Here is a 16,463-nt window from a genome sequence, read left to right on the forward strand (position 1 = left end):
TTCATTTTTGGTCTGCTTTCAGGAATCTTTAGTTAACCAGCTATGTTTAATTTACATATTGCTAGGTCAATTGTACATTCAGGGGCGTTCAAATAATTTTGTACAGAAATATTACTCCACAACATTCCACCCCCGCCCTCAAAAGACATGTCTGCTGATGAGTTTAACTATACTTCTCTCAACGCTCCCCTCTTCGCAAGTATTCTCCGTGAATGCATCTCATTCCTAATGTGTGAAATCTCTCCGAGAGACAAGTATTAAAGTTTCAGGCCAAATTAGAGAGCACCGTAATCCTAAACCGAATGAGTGTCACAACTGGGGAACATAACTCCCGACAGAAAAGGGGCCAAAGAGAAAGGATTTAGAAACACTGTGATTCGGAAATCACGAAGCCAGCGTAAGCTGCTCAGACTCCGGCACTACTGTCAAACACTACTGTCAAACCAAGACCCCTCCCAAACGCCATCTGAGGGAAACCTGAGAACCCTGATCCTTCTCACGGCCCAAACCTGATAGGAAAAATAAAAAATAAAGCCATGCAAGCAGAAAAGCCAACTCGACCAAAGACACGGAAGGCCCAAGTTAAAGCAAGGAAATGAAGGGGCTGCTGCAGCCCTCCCTCAGACGCGATGCTCACACCGCTCGGGGGAGGGTGTCTGTGTGTAAGGGAGAAATTAAAGAAGTAATCTGCAGAGGGAAAAGTCGAGGACGCCTAACGGTTTTTTTGTAAAGGTCCCAAGTCGAGAAGCAGCGTCAGAATCAAGTCGCCAAGCCTTACCTCTGCGCTCGGGTGTTTAAAAGTATCTAAAAATAGCAGCTCCATCGCAGAGTCCACCGCCATGTTTGCCGCGGGCGGGGAACAGGGGGGAGGACTTCCGGGGCAGCGCTCCAGCCTGGACGACAGCGGCTCAGGAGAGGGAGAACAGCGGCACTTCCGGTGACCAGAGCACTAGCGGCGCATACCTCGGCCTATCCCAACGCATCTTGTTGCCCGAAGTTGCCGGCCCCGCCTTTTCCAGCGCGGCGGAGGGCGCCCCCAGACGCAGCGGGGGGCAGAGGGAGGAGAGATGGGGACTACGGGGACTCCAGTGGTTCAAACGCTGTCGTTCCGCCGCGTTACAGAGCCACAGCTGTCCCCGGGTGGCGAAGTGCGGAGACCGGGTTTTGGAGAGGGTGGAGGAAGGGGAGGGAAAGCTGCCAACTTTGGATACCAACCGCGTACACCCACCGAAGGGGATGTCCCACTTTTTCCAGCGCTGGGAGCAAAAAGATAACAGTGAGCGAGGTTGAAAAGTAAGACATTGATTTAAATAGAAGAAAAACTGTTGTCAACAAACGAAAAGATTCTTTTTCTTATCTGTAAAATGTGAAAAATCGTACCTAACCCACAGGCTGATTGTGAGGAGTAACTGAAATAAAATTTGAGGAATTGTATAACCTGAAGTACCAGTAACAATAAAACAGGAGGCAGAATGAAAAGTAAGCCTGTCGTGTCGGGTGTTGAGCTTTTGAGCAACGAGATAAACACAGCGGGTTTGGTAGTCTAAATGGCGCAAACCCTTAGCAGAGCAACTAGGAAGTAGCTTGTAAAATTACACGTGGCTACCCCTCTTCTAGGAAAATTCTCGCCCACGTATCTACAAATACAAGAATATTCACAGCAAACTTTGTCAGTTGCAAAAGAACAGGAAACATAAGTGCCATTGACAGAAGTAATAACTCAACAGTGGCGTATTTATATAATAGTATATAGCAGGTATGAAGAATGAACTAGTACTATATTTACTAGCATGAAAAATCCCAAAAAACAGAGTTGGCGGGCGCGTTGGCTCACGCCTGTAATCCCAGCACTTAGGGAGGATGAGGCGGGAGGATCGCTTGAGCCCAGGAGTTGGAGAACTACCTGGGCAATATAGCGAGACCCCGTTCTTCACAAAAAGGAAAAACAAAAAAAAAACAAAAACTTAAACAAAACAAGTTTAACACACCTCATCGCAAGCCGGGTGCGGTGGCGTGTTCCTGTGGTCCCAACTTCTCGGGGAAGCTGAGACAGGAGAATCTCTTAAGCCCAGGAGTTGGCGGCCGGTGGGGACACCCATCTCTTAGAAAAGGAAATAAAAACTACATAATGTAAAATAACATTTATATAATTAACTTGGAAAAGAATATAAATGTTTAGGAGTGTACATATGTCATAAGATTTTAAAGTCATGCATTGGAATGACTGAAATTTCAAGATAGTGGTGAACTGGAGGGAGATGTAATGGAGAAGAACAGAAAGGCTTCACATGCCTTGGTAATGTTTTATTATTTAGGTTAGTGTTAATTTCACAAGCATGCCTTACATTATTGTTTGTACCTTCTGGTATGTCTGAAATATTTAATAAGAAATGAGTTTCTAAAGTAAATCTCCTATCCACATCCTTCCTCAGCCATCCAGTTTCCTCTATTAGCTAGCTATAGTTTATCTTTTATTATTTGTTGTTGCATTGATATTTGTTGTTTCTACTATTTTTCTGTTTTCTGATTCTTGCTTTTTTTTTTTATTTAGAAACAGGGTCTTCCTTTGTTGCCCAGGCTGGTCTCAAACTCTTGGCTTCAAGCAATCCTCCTGCCTCAGCCTCCCAAAGTGCTGCGATTATAGGCGTGAGCCACCCTGCCCCACCCCTTCTTCTGTGTTTAGGCTTATATGCTGTTCTCTTTCTAATTTCTACCACTGATGTTTATTTTTATTCGTATTTTTTATTTATTACTATATGTATTTATGTATATAAATTTTCCCCTAAGCTCTGCCTTAACCAATGTACTATATAGTGCTTTTATTGTTGTCATTTTTACAGTCTGATTTTCTTAGCTTTGATATCCTTTTGTTTTTACATTTTTATTTTTATTTCAACAGTTTTGAGGGAACGGGTGGTGTTTGGTTGCATGGAAAAGTTCTTTAGTGGTGATTTCTGAGGTTTTGGTGCACCCACCACCTGAGCAGTGAGGTGGCTCAATGCACCCTCTGCCTCCCTGGTTGAAGCAATTTTCCTGCCTCAGCCTCTTGAGTAGCTGGGACTACAGTTGTGCACTACCATGCCCAGCTAATTTTTGTATTTTTAGTAGAGATGGGGTTTCAATTTTAGCCAGGCTGGTCTTGAACTCCTGACCTCAGACAGTGCCCACCTCGGCCTCCCAAAGTGCTGGGATTACAGGCGTGAGCCACTGTGTCCGGCAAATTTGTATATTTTCAAGAATTGTCTATTCATGTCCTTTGCCCACTTTTTGATGGGATTATTTTTTTTTTCTTGCTGATTTGTTTGAGTTCTTTGTAGATTCTGGATATTAGCCCTTTGTTGGATACATAGTTCGTGAAGATTTTTCTCCCACTCAGTGGATTGTCTGTTTACTCTGCTGATTATTTCTTTTGCTGCGCAGAAGCTTTTTAACGTAATTAGGTCCCATCTGTTTATCTTTGTTTTTGTTGCATTTGCTTTTGGATTATTGGTCATGAACTCTTTGCCTAAGCCAGTGTCTACAAGAATTTTTCCAAAGTTATTGTCTAGAATTTTTATAGTTTCTGGTCTCAGACTTAAGTCTTTGATCCATCGTTGATTTTTGTATCAGGTGAGAGATGCGGATCTGGTTTCCTTCTTCTACATGTGTCTTGCCAATCATCCCAGCACCATTTGTTGAATAGGGTGCCCTTTCCCCACTTTATGTTTTTGTGTGCTTTGTCAAAGATCAGTTGGCTGTAAATATTTGGCTTTATTTCTGGGTTCTCTATTCTGTTGCACTGATCTACATGCCTACTTTTATACCAGTACCATGCTGTTTTGGTAACTATAGCCTTATAGTATAATTTGAATTCAGGTAGTGTGATGCCTCCAAATTTGTTCTTTTTGCTTAGTCTTGCTTTGGCTATGTGGGGTCTTTTTTTGTTCCATATGAATTTTAGGATTTTTTTTCGAGTTCTGTGAAGAATTATGATGGTATTTCAATGAGAATTGCATTGAATTTATAGAGTGCTTTTGGCAGTATTGTCATTTTCACAATATTGATCCTGAAGCAGTGTTGTTGTCTGGGGTAATACCCAAGGTTTGTTGTGTCACACCAAGGGAATCGAGGACGCGGGCATACACATGAAGGGAGGTTTAATAGCACAAGAAAGAGAAAGGAGAACAGCTCCCTCTCTTTAGAGAGAGAGAGAGAGAGAAAGAAAGAGAGAGACATAGGGGCAGCTCCCAAATGGGAATTCTAGCCCGCCGTGAAGTGCACCAGGTTTTATAGACAGGCTTGAGAACACAGTGTCTGATTTACATAGGGCCCACAGATTGGCTGGACCGGGTGTGATGTTTACATAGTGTGCGATGAAGCTGGCTGCCCTGCCGTAATCTTATTATGCAAATTGGGCTTCCACATGTTCAGTACCATGTTGTCTGCTCCCTACTGCACGCATGGTTGGAAAAGAAAAGGGAAGATGGAGCCACCATTTTGAACATGCCTAGTCCCAGGTGGCCTTTTCCTATTGGCACAACTGCTGGCATTCACCCATGCAAGCTTCCAGCTTGCTTGTCCATGTGTGCAGCTCCATTTTACAGGCTGCTCTTTGTTAGAAAGCAAGATGATTTGGGGGCTGCTTTTCATTAAAAGGAAAACCTTACTGAGGACTTCCTCGCCCTCACTATCTGCCTAAATAATTTCTTTTTAACTCCTATATTAAAATTCTGGGCCAGGCGCAGTGGCATACACCTGTAATCCCAGCACTTTGGAAGGCCGAGGCGGGCAGATCACTTGAGGTCAGGAGTTCAAGACCAGCCTGGCCAACATGGCAAAATCCCATCTCTACTAAAAACTAAAAAATTAGCCAGGTGTGGTGGCAAGTGCCTGTAGTTCCAGCTACTTGAGAGGCTGAGGCAGGAGAATCGCTTGAACCCAGGAAGCGGAGGTTGCAGTGAGCTGAGATTGTGCCACTGCACTCCAGCCTGGGCGACGGAATAAGAGTCCTCAAAAAATAAATTAATTAAATAAATAAAATAAAATAAAATTCTTCCCATCCATGAGTGTGGGGTGTCTCCATTTGTTTGTGTCATCTATTGTTTCTTTCGGCGGGTGTTCTGCGGTTTTCGTCGTAGAGATCTTTCACCTGCTTGGTTAGGTATATTTCTAATTATTATTACTTTTTTTTTTTTTTTTTTTTTTTTTTGCAGATACTGTAAAAGAGGTTGAGTTCTTGATTGGATTCTCAGTTTAGTCATTGTTGATGTAAAGCAGTGCCACTGATTTGTGTACATTGATTTTGTATCCTGTCAGATCTAGGAGCTTTTGGGATGAGTCTTTAGGGTTTTCTAGGTGTACAATCATATCATCAGCGAACAGCAGCAGTTTGACTTTCTCTTTACTGATTTAAATGCCCTTTATTTCTTTCTCATCTGATTGCTCTGGCTAGGACTTCCAGTACTATGTTGAATAGAAGTGGTGACAGTGGGCATCCTTATCTTGTTCCATTTTGCTGTGGGAATGCTTTCAACTTTTCCCCATTCAGTGTAATGTGGGCTGTGAGTTTGTCATAGATGACTTTTATTACCTTGAGGTATGTCCCTTCTCCAGCAATTTTGCTGAGGGTTCTAATCATAAATGGAGGCTGGATTTTGTCAGATGCTTTTTCTGCATCTATTGAGATAATAATGATTTTTGTTTTTAATACTGTTTGTATGATGTATCACATTTATTGACTTGCATATGGTAAACTATCCCTGCATCCCTGATATGAAACCCAACTTGATCGTGGTGGATTATCTTTTTGATATGCTGTTGGATTTGGTTAGCTAGTATTTTGTTGAGGATTTTTGCATCTGTGTTCACCAGGGATATTGGTCTATAGTTTTCTCTTTTTGTTATGTCCTTTCCAGGTTTTGGTATAAGGGTGATACTGGCTTCATAGAATGATTCAGGGAGGACTCCCTCTTTCTCTATTTTTTGGAATGGTTTCAGTAGGATTGGTACCAACTCTTCTTTGAATGCCTGATAGAATTCAGCTGTGAATCCACGTGGTCCTGGACTTTTTGTTGTTGTTGTTGGCAATTTTTAAATTACTGTTTTAATCTCACTACTTGTTACTGGTCTGTTCAGAATTTCTGTTTCTTTTTTATTTAATCCAGGAGGGTTGTATATTTGCAGGAATGTATCCACCTCTTCTAGATTTTCTACTTTGTGTGTATAGAGATGTTCATAGTAGCCTTGAATGATCTTTTGCATTTCTGTGGTATTAGTTGTAATTTTCCTATTTCATTTCTAATTGAACTTATGTGGATCTTCTCTCTTCTTTTCTTGGTTAATCTCACTAACAGTTTATCAATTTTGTTTATCTTTTGAAAGAGCCAGCTTTTTGTTTCATTTATCTTTTGTATTTATTTGTTTCCATTTTATTTAATTTGGCTCTGATCTTTGTTATTTCTTTTCTTCTGCTGGGTTTGGGTTTGGTTTGTTCTTGTTTCTCTAGTTATTTGAGGTGTGACCTTAGATTGTCCATTTGTACTCTTATGAACTTTCCTCTTAGCACCACTTTTGCTGTGTCCCAGAGTTTTTGATAAGTTTCATCACTATTATCATTCAAGTAATTTTTAAATTTCCATCTTAATTTCACTGTTGACCCAAAGACCATTCAGGAGCAGATTATTTAATTTCCATGTATTTGTATAGTTTTGAGGGTTCCTTTTAGAGTTAATTTCCGATTTTATTTCACTGTGATCTGACAGGGTACTGATATAATTTCAATTTTCTTAAATTTATTGAAACTTGTTTTGTGGCCTATTATATTGTCTCTCCTGGACAATGTTCTATGTACTGATGAAAAGAATATATATTCTGAAGTTGTTGGGTAGAATGTTCTGTAAGTATCTGTTTAATCTATTTGTTCTAGGGTATAGTTTAAGTCCATTGTTTCTTTGTTGACTTTCTGTCTTCATGACCTGTCTAGTGTTGTCAGTGGAGTATCGAAGTCCCCCACTATTACTGTGTTGCTGTCTGTCTCATGTCTTAGGTCTAGTCATAATTGTTTTATGAATTAGAGAGCTCCAGTGTTAGGTGCATATATATTTAGGATTGTGATACTTTCCTGTTGGACAAATCCTTTTATCATTGTCCCTCTTTGTCTTTTTTTTTTAACTGTTGTTGCTTTAAAGTCTTTTTTGTCTGATATGAGAATAGCTACTCCTGCTTGTTTTTGGTTTCCATTTGCATGGAATATCTTTTTCCACCCCTTTACCTTAAGTTTATGTGAGTCCTTATGTGTTAGATGAGTCTCTTGAAGATAGCAGATACTTGGTTGGTGAATTTTTATCCATTCTACCATTCTGTATCTTTTAAATGGGGCATTTAGGCTATTTACATTCAACATTAGTACTGAGAGGTGAGTTACTGTTCTATTCTTCACGCTAGATGAATAGGATAAGGCCAGTGGGGTTATGTTCCAGAGGGGATTATGGCTGCCTCTGTCGCCAGGGAAGTGGGAGAAAACCAGTAGTGATAGGCCTCACCCAGCTCCCATGCAGTTGACGGGGCCAGTCTCATTTCTACTGTGTCCCTGCTAACAGCACCAACTTTATCTCCAGGCAGCCTTCAGGCAACAGTCAGACCTAGCCCCAGGCTATAAGTTTCCCCACTGAGAAAGCAAATATGGCTTTCAAGCCATGCCTCACCCCACCTACCTACACTGTCCACCATGACTCCTGCTCTCCTGTCTGCAGCAGTTTTCGTTTGCCCCTGGATTCTGCTCAAGAGAGTTCACACCCAGTCAAAATTATTACAGAGTTCATTTGAAAGCTTCTTTCACCCTGTGACCCCTCCCGAATTCTACCAGCTGCCTTCCCTGAGGGCCCCTATGAGATATAGTCAGAGATGGCTTCCCTGGGCTTGAACTGAAGAATGGCAGTGCCTACAAGGTTCTTCCCACTGCAGCTTCTACTTTTATATTTCAAGCTAAATCTGTTTCAGCTCCAGGTAAGGTTAAATCCCTCTTCCATAATCTGGATTTTTGGGTTCCCCAGTGGGGATGTGTGTTCAGAGGCAGGTGTTCTACCTCTCACGCTTCAGGAACTCAGTTTTTCACCTGTCTTGAAGAATTGGCAGCGGCCTGCCACTTCTTTCAAAGGATCTGTGATTTCTTTTGGTTTTGCTGGTTCACTTCTGCAGTGGTTCCTGGAGCAAATGTCCATGGTGTGAGTCTTCACACGCTGTTCTGTCCATCCAAGTAGGAGCTGCACATCAGCCCTGTCTCCTATCGGCCATCTTCCTTGGTCTTCCTGATAACCTTTTTGAGCCAAGAGTAGTGTGAGTTAGATATTTAAAATTAATAGACTATTTTTAGAGCAGTTTTGTTACCAGAAAGTGGTCCCAATCCAGACCCCAAGAGAGGGTTCTTGGATCTCTTGCAAGAAATAATTCAGGATAAGTCCATAGAGTAAAGTGAAAGCAAGTTTATTAAGAAAGTAAAGGAATAAAACAATGACTACTCCATAGATCAGCCCCAAAGGCTGCTGGTTGCCCATTTTTCTGTTTATTTCTTGATTATACACTAAACAAGGGGTTGATTATTCTTGCCTCCCCTTTTTACACCATATAGGACAACTTCCTGACGTTGCCATGACATTTGTAAATTGTCATGGTGCTGATGGGAGTATAGCAGTGAGGACAACCTGAAGTCACTCTCGTCACCATCTTGATATTGGTGGGTTTTAGCCAGCTTCTTTACTGCAACCCATCTTATCAGCAAGGTCTTTATTATCTGTATCTTGTGCTGACTTCCTGTCTTATCCTGTGACTTAGAATCCCTAACCATCTGGGAATGCAGCCCAGTGGGTCCCAGCCTCATTTCACCCAGCCTCTATACAAGATGGCATCTCTCTGGTTTAAACACTTCTGACAGTTTTACGTGTAAAAAATTGAGCAGATAGTACAGAGAGTTCCCATATACTCTCTCTTTCCCCATTTAAAGATTCCTCTATTATTGTCTTGCAATAGCTTGGTACTTTTACTACAGTTGATGAACCAGTAGTGATACATTATTATTAAATAAAGTTTACATTAGGATTTACTTTTAGTGTTGTACAGTTTCGACAAATATATAATGCCATGTATCTGCCCTTACAGTCTAATACAGAATAATTTCACTGCCCTAAAAATTCCTTGTGCTCTACCTTTTTATCTCTCCTTCTATCCTCACAACCACTGATCTTTTCACTGTTTATATAGTTTGCCTTTTTCAGAATGTAATATAATTAGAATCATACAGTATTGATCCATTTCAGACCAGCTTTTTTCCCTGAGTAATATGCATTTGAGGTTCCTCCGTGTATTTTCATGGCTTGATAGCTCATTTGTTTTTATTACTGAATAAAATTGTCTAGATATAACATAGTTTATCCATCCAAGCAAGACCTTGTCTCTAAGAAAAAGAAATTGCTCTAAAAAGTAATACCTATTAATTTTTTAAAAGGTAAGAACCATCAGGCATGGTGGCTCATGTCTGTAATCCCAGCACTTTAGGGGACCGAGGCAAGAGGATTGCTTGAGCCCAGGAGTGCAAGACCAGGCTTGGCAACATAGCAAGACCTTTTCTCTACAAATAATATAAATAATTAGCCTGATGTAGTGGTGTGCACCTTTAGTCCTGGCTACTCGGGAGGCTGAGGCTGGAGAATCGCTTGACTCCAGGAGGCGGAGGTTGCAGTGAGCCAAGATCATTTCACTGCACTCCAGCCTGGGTGACAGAATGAGGCCCCATCTCCAAAAAAGATAAAAATAAGACCCAACTATATGCTATCTACAAGAAATGCACTTTAAATATAAAGACACGAGTTAATGAATTAAAAATAAAAGATTGGAAAAATGTATACCATGCCAACACTAATCAAAAGAAAGCTGAGTGATTACATTAATATCAAAATAGATTTCAGAGCAAAGAATATTACCAAAGATGATTAACGTTATGTTATAATGATAAAGGAGTCAATTCATTAGGAATTTGTGACAAGCCTAAATTTTTATATATCTAATAGCGGAACTTCAAAAACTTGAAGCAAAAACTGGTAAAACTGAAGGGAGAACTAGACCAAAAAAAGAGTTTAGAATAATGTGCATAGCATGCTATTTTTTATGCAAAAATACTAATGTATGCTTGAATTTATGGGCTACCTATGAAAGGATTATGTAAGAAACTGATAATACTTGTTGCCTCCAGGAAGGGGAGTTTGATGGCTCTGGTGTAGAGAGAGAAGGAAATCTATTCCCATGTGTATATATTACCTGTTAAAAATAACCATCCTGGCCAACATGGTGAAATCTCATCTGTACTAAAAATACAAAAATTAGCTGGGTGTGGTGGCAGGTGCCTGTAATCCCAGCTACTCAGGAGGCTGAGGCAGGAGAATCGCTTGAACCTGGGAGGCAAAGATTGCACTGAGCCGAGATCATGCCATTGCACTCCAGCCTGGGTGACACAGTGAGACTCTGTCTCAAAAAAAGAAAAAAAAAATAGAATTTTTGCCAGGCACAGTGGCTTATGCCTGTAGTCCCAGCACTTTGGGAGGCCAAGGCAGGAGTATCACTTGTATCCAGGAGCTTGAGACCAGCCTGGGCAACATAGCAAGACCCCATCTCTACAAAAAATCAAAAATTAGTTGCCTACAGTGGCATGTGCCTGAAGCCCCAGCTACTCAGTAGGCTAAGATGGAAGGATCACATGAACGTAAATCGAGGCTGCAGTGAGTCATCATCATGCCACTGCACTCATTCTGTGTAACAGAGTGAGATCCTATCTCAAAAATAACAATAATAATAATAATAATAGGCCAGGTGTGGTGGCTCACACCTGTAATCTCAATGCTTTGGGACACCAAGGCAGAAGGACTGCTTGAGCTGGACAGCATGGTGAAACCCTCATCTCTACAAAACCACCCTGGGCAACATCGTGAAACCCTCATCTCTACAAAAAATACAAAAATTAGCCAGGCTTGGTGGTGCATACTTGTGGTTCCAGCTACTCAGGAGGCTGAGATGGGAGGATTGCTTGCACCCAGGAGGTCAAGGCTGCAGTATGCCAAGATCATACTACTGCACTCCAGCCTGGGTGACAGAGCAAGACCCTGTCTCCAAAAGAATAAATAAAAATAGATTTTTTTTTTTTTTTTTTTTTTTTTTTTTGAGGCAAAGTCTCACTCTGTTCCTCAGGCTGGAGTGCAGTGGCGCAATCTCGGTTTACTGCAAGCTCCGCCTCCCAGGTTCACGCCATTCTTCTGCCTCAGCCTCCCGAGTAGCTGGGATTACAGGTGCCCACCACCATGCCTGGCTAATTTTTTGTATTTTCAGTAGAGAGGAGGTTTCACCGTGTTAGCCAGGATGGTCTCAATCTCCTGACCTCATGATCCACCCGCCTCGACATCCCAAAGTGCTGGGATTAGAGGCGTGAGCCACCGCCCCCAGCAAAAATAGAATTTTTACAGATAAATAAGAACCGAGGAGTAGAGAAGAGTTGTATAAATAACTCTTTCAAAAAACTTTTGTTGCCTTCCTTTCCAATTTGGGCCTGGCAGAATGGCTTCTGCAAAGAAGGGTGACAAGAAGAAAAAGGGCAGTTCTGCCATCAGCCAGGTGGTGACCCGAGAATACAACATCAGCATTCACAAACACATCCATGGGGTGGACTTCAAGAAGCGTGCCCCTCGGCCGGGCGCGGTGGCTCATGCCTATAATCCCAACACTTTGGGAGGCCGAGGCAGGCGGATTAGAAGGTCAGGAGTTCGAGACCAGCCTGGCCAACGTGGTGAAAACCCGTCTCTACTAAAAATACAAAAATTAGCTGGGCGTAGTGCTGAGGGCCTGTAATCCCAGCTACTCGGGAGGCTGAAGCAGGAGAATTGCTTGAACCCAGGAGGCAGAGGTTGCAGTGAGCTGAGATCGGGCCACTGCACTCCAGCCTAGGCGACAGAGCAAGACTCTGTCTCAAAAAAAAAAAAAGAAAAGAAAAAAAGAAGCATGCCCCTCCGCTCAAAGAGATCCAGAAATTTGCCATGAAGGAGATGGGAGTTCCAGATGTGCGCATTGATACCAGGCTCAACAAAGCTGTCTGGGCCGAAGGAATAAGTAATGTCCCATACCGTATCCATGTGCAGTTGTCCAGGAACATAATGAAGATGAAGATTCACCAAAAGAGTTCTATACTTTGGTTACCTATGTACATGTTACCACTTTGAAAAATCTACAGTCAGTATGGACAACTAACTGCTGATCATCAAACCCATCAAATAAAGTTATAAAATTGCAAAAATTACCACAAACTTTTGTTGCATAGAACAAAGAAATGTGATGCTTGTTGGAGGAGCCTGTGAGGTCAAGAAATAGTGTTTTTAAGATGAGGGATAACAGAGTGTGTAGAATTATGGGAACAAAGTAATGAGGAGAGTAACCTTGATGATGAAGAGACAGAGGGGACATCTGAGACAGCAAAGTATTTAATAGGCAGAAGTGGTACCTGGTGGCCAAATAAAGAGTAACCTTTGCTAAAAGAAACACCTACTCTCTGGTAACCAGGGGAAGAAAGAGTCCATGGGTACAAATGCAGATGAGGATATACTATGTGGAAAATGAGGGAGTTCCTCTCTGATGGTTTCTGTTGTCTCAATGAGGTCATTAGCTTGTCAAAAATAGATGAGGTAGGCTGGGTGCGATGGCTCACGCCTGTAATCCCAGCACTTTGGGAGGCCAAGGCGGGCAGATCACGAGGTCAGGAGATTGAGACCATCCTGGCTAACACACAGTGAAACTCCATCTCTACTAAAAATACAAAAAAATTAGCTGGGCGTGGTGGCCTTCCACCACGTGATGCAGAAAAAAGGCCCTCACCAGATGTTAGTGCCTTGATCTTGGACTTCTGGGCTCTGGAACTGTGAGCCAATAAATTTGTTTGTTATAAATGAATCATTCTTAGATATTCTGTTATAGCAGCACAAACAAAGACAACAACCTACAGAATGAAAGTATTTACAAATTATATATCTAATTAGGATCTACTCTGTAGAATATAGAAAGAACTCTTACAACTCAACAACAAAAAGACAAACTCCCCAATTTTAAAAGGGTCAAAGGACTTGAACAGACATTTTCCAAAGAGGGTGTACAAATGACCAACAAGCACATGAAAAGATGTTCAATATCTTTAGTCATTAGGGACAGGCAAATCAAAACCACAATGAGGCTGGGCACGGTGACTCATGCCTGTAATTCCAGCACTTAGGGAGGCCGAGGCAGGTGGATCACTTGAGGTCAGGAGTTCAAGACCAGCCTGGCCAACATGGTGAAACCCCATCTCTACTAAAAATACAAAATTAGCCGGGTTTGATGGTGCATGCCTGTAATCCCAGCTACTCAGGAGGCTGAGGCAGGAGAATCACTTGAACCCGGGAGGTGGAGGTTGCAGTGAGCCAAGATCGCACCTCTGTACTCCAGCCTTGGCAACAGAGTGAGACTCTGTCTCAAAAAAAAAAAAAAAAAAAAAAAAAAAAAACCACAGTGAGATACCACTTCATATCCATTGGGATGGTTACAATTTTTTTAAAATAACAAGTATTAGCAAGGACATGGAGAAATTGAAACTCTTGTACATTGTTGGTGGGAATGTAAAATGGTGCAGCCACTGTGGAAAGCAGTGTGATGGTTCCTCAAAAAGTTAAGCATAGAATTACCACATAACCCCAAGTCCAACTGCTAGGTATATATTAAAAGACTCGAAAATGTGTATTTATTTATTAAATGAGGCAGGATCTTGCTCTGTTGCCCAGACTGGGGTTCAGTGGTATGATCATAGTTCACTGCAGCCTTGAACTTCTGGGCTCAGGCGATCCTCCCACCTAAGCCTCTTGTGTAGCTGGGACTACAGGCACATGCCACCATGTCTTCCTAATATTTTAAATTGTTTAGAATGGGTGTGTGGGGGGGGGGGGTCTCACTATGTTGCTCAAGCTTGTCCCTAACTCCTAACCTCAGCAGTCCTCCTGACATGGCCTTCCAAAATGCTGGGATTACAGGTGTGAGCCACTGTGCCAGCCTGAAAGTAGGTATTTAAACAAATACTCATATGTGCATATTCATAGCAGCACTATTTACAATGGCCAAAAAGGTACAAACAACTCAAATATCTATCAGCAAATAAATGCTTAAACCAAATATGGTATATACGTACCTACTTCCCCCCAGTGGCTCCTCCTACCCCTCAGTAGACTTGATATTCTCTCATTTGTGAGAGTATATTCCACAGCTTAAGCTTTAGTACCCAACTTGTTTGTGGCTAGAAGAGGTCAGTGTCCCTCTTCTAGCCTCTGAGCTGCTTCCCACATAGTGATTGTATCTTGTTCATTAATACATCCCTAATACATGGCACATACTAAACACTCAAAAATACTTATTGAACAAATTAATTTATTTGTCCTACTTCAGATCCCATATAGAATTATATATTGCACATAATTTATATGTCAAATGCTTATATTATACTTTTCTGGTTTTGTTCTTTCATTTTTGTCTCTCTTGCTCATCAGATTATAAAGTCTCCCAGGACGGTGCTCTGTAACCAGCCCATAGTAGCTACTGCTATTTTACCAGCTACTGTATCTTTCCTTCTTTGATTTCCAGCACCTGACAGTGAAAAGAGCAATTTGAAGAAAAACAAAATTTGTCTTCAGTGTGAAAAGCAATTTATAAAAGTCTGAATACTTGCCAGGAACAACTTGAGAAAAAAGACAAAAGGTGGTGGGAGAAATGTAACCAGCCCACAATTCCAGTGTTGATAACAGATGAGCTCCCTTTCAAGATGACTGACATTTACAGAAGTATACAGAGCAAGAGGAAGGTCTGAGTGAACTGCCAAGCATCTTAACTTCTCCTGAGACCGAGTACATCAACAGTTCTCTTGGAAAAGAACAACTGATTTGGGAGTCCGGCAGACTGACAGCTGCAAGACATTCATCCAGTATCAGGAACACAATGGGCCTCCATTTGCCTGCCTTTCTGAAGGCACCAATCAAAAGTAACAGCTGCCCCCTTTTTCTATGAGACTTGATTATAATTTTCCATGGCCAAGGGTTTGCTGTGACACTTCCATATCATTTTTCAGTATGTAGTCCAGAGATTACCTACAGATTTAAGAAACACAGACTGTAAACTATTATATACAGATATATCTCAAAGTAAGCATACCCATTAGTGCCAGTTGTTCTGAAAGATTGAATGACCCCAGCTATTTTCCAAATGTTTTTTCAGAAAGTCATGAACACACCTTTCTGGGATCCCACCTATTTCAAAGACAGGCAAAGCTCTGTGGTTCAGTTCCACCATCCAGTACCAAGCCCATAGTATGTGGACCATACGCCTTACACATGGCCTTTTCTCTTTATGTAATTGCGGTACCATATTCAGCAGATCTAGACTGTCTCAAATCATGTTCCCTCAAGAAGTCCCACAGAAAAAAAAGGTTTCTGTGATCAAAAATCTTTTGGGAGGTGCTGCAAACCCTATCTCCCTCTTAGAGCTTAACCATGCATATTGGGGCATAATATAAACCTTTTCCAGCCTGGGCCACAGAATGAGACCTCACCTCTGAAATAATAAATCAATAAACTCTGAGAAATACACAGAAAAGAAACTTCTGTAACTTTTAGGTCTTAATTACAAGCAATTGTAGCTTAATCTAAACTTGCTCTTCACTTTATTTCTATACTCTTGAAGACTAGTGACATAAGCCTTATGAATTATTTTCTTTTTTTCTTCTTTTTTTAAGAGAGAGACACGGTCTCATTCTGTTGCTCAGGTTGGAGTGCAGAGGCACAATCAGAGCTCACCGTAACCTTGAATTCCTAGTCTGAAGTAATCCTCCCACCTCAGCTTCCCTAATAACTAGGACTACAGGCACATACCACCACATTTGGCTAATCTGTGTGTGTGTGTGTGTGTGTGTGTGTTTGTGTGTGTGTATGTGTAAAGACAAGGGTCTCATTATGTTGCCCAGGCTGGTCTTGAACTCCTGGGCTTAAGCGATCTCCCACCGCAGCCTCCCAAAACTTTGGGATTACAGGCATGAGCCACTACACCTGGCTGGATTATTCTTTCTTTAAAAAAAAATTTTAAGCATAAATACAAAGGTTAGGTAGATTTGAAGATGGCCAGTAGCATGAAGTGAGCTGTCTAAAAAGTTGCTTTTACATACAAACTTTATGTTACTTGATGAGCAAATATTAATTGGGCTCTCCTCTCTGTCTCTTCTCTCTCCCTCTTTCTTTCTCCCTCTCTCTCTCTCTGGATCCACTTTCCCTCCTGTATCTGGGAGTCTACTCCTATGTAAATCTTCTGCAGGTTGTGCAGTGGACTTCACCTGGTCTCCCATCTCCAGCTAATTTGGCCAAGAATAGTCACCTGGCACAAGGTGGGGAGGG

At 41.6% G+C, this 16,463-nt stretch overlaps 1 protein-coding gene and 1 long non-coding RNA gene across 3 annotated transcripts in view; one reads left to right on the forward strand and one right to left on the reverse strand.

Moving 5' to 3' along the window:
- The window catches only part of VIRMA (vir like m6A methyltransferase associated), a 67,316-nt gene extending 66,344 nt beyond the window's left edge, over window positions 1-972 (reverse strand). The window contains exon 1 of one of the 2 annotated variants that reach the window (XM_030937657.1): window positions 779-972. In XM_030937657.1, coding sequence (XP_030793517.1) covers window positions 779-841 — 63 coding nt within the window. In that variant the 5' untranslated portion in view covers window positions 842-972. The remainder of the gene's footprint in view (window positions 1-778) is intronic. The other variant, XM_010358614.2, reaches the window with a different exon arrangement.
- A 100-nt stretch (window positions 973-1,072) lies between these two features.
- On the forward strand, window positions 1,073-15,720 carry LOC115899635. The gene is made up of 2 exons (XR_004059256.1): window positions 1,073-1,293; window positions 14,574-15,720. It is a non-coding gene; the product is annotated as an uncharacterized LOC115899635 (long non-coding RNA).
- Window positions 15,721-16,463: the final 743 nt, after the last annotated feature.

The sequence above is a fragment of the Rhinopithecus roxellana genome, chromosome 9, assembly GCF_007565055.1.
Source record: "Rhinopithecus roxellana isolate Shanxi Qingling chromosome 9, ASM756505v1, whole genome shotgun sequence".
In the NCBI taxonomy this organism is placed as follows: domain Eukaryota; kingdom Metazoa; phylum Chordata; class Mammalia; order Primates; family Cercopithecidae; genus Rhinopithecus; species Rhinopithecus roxellana.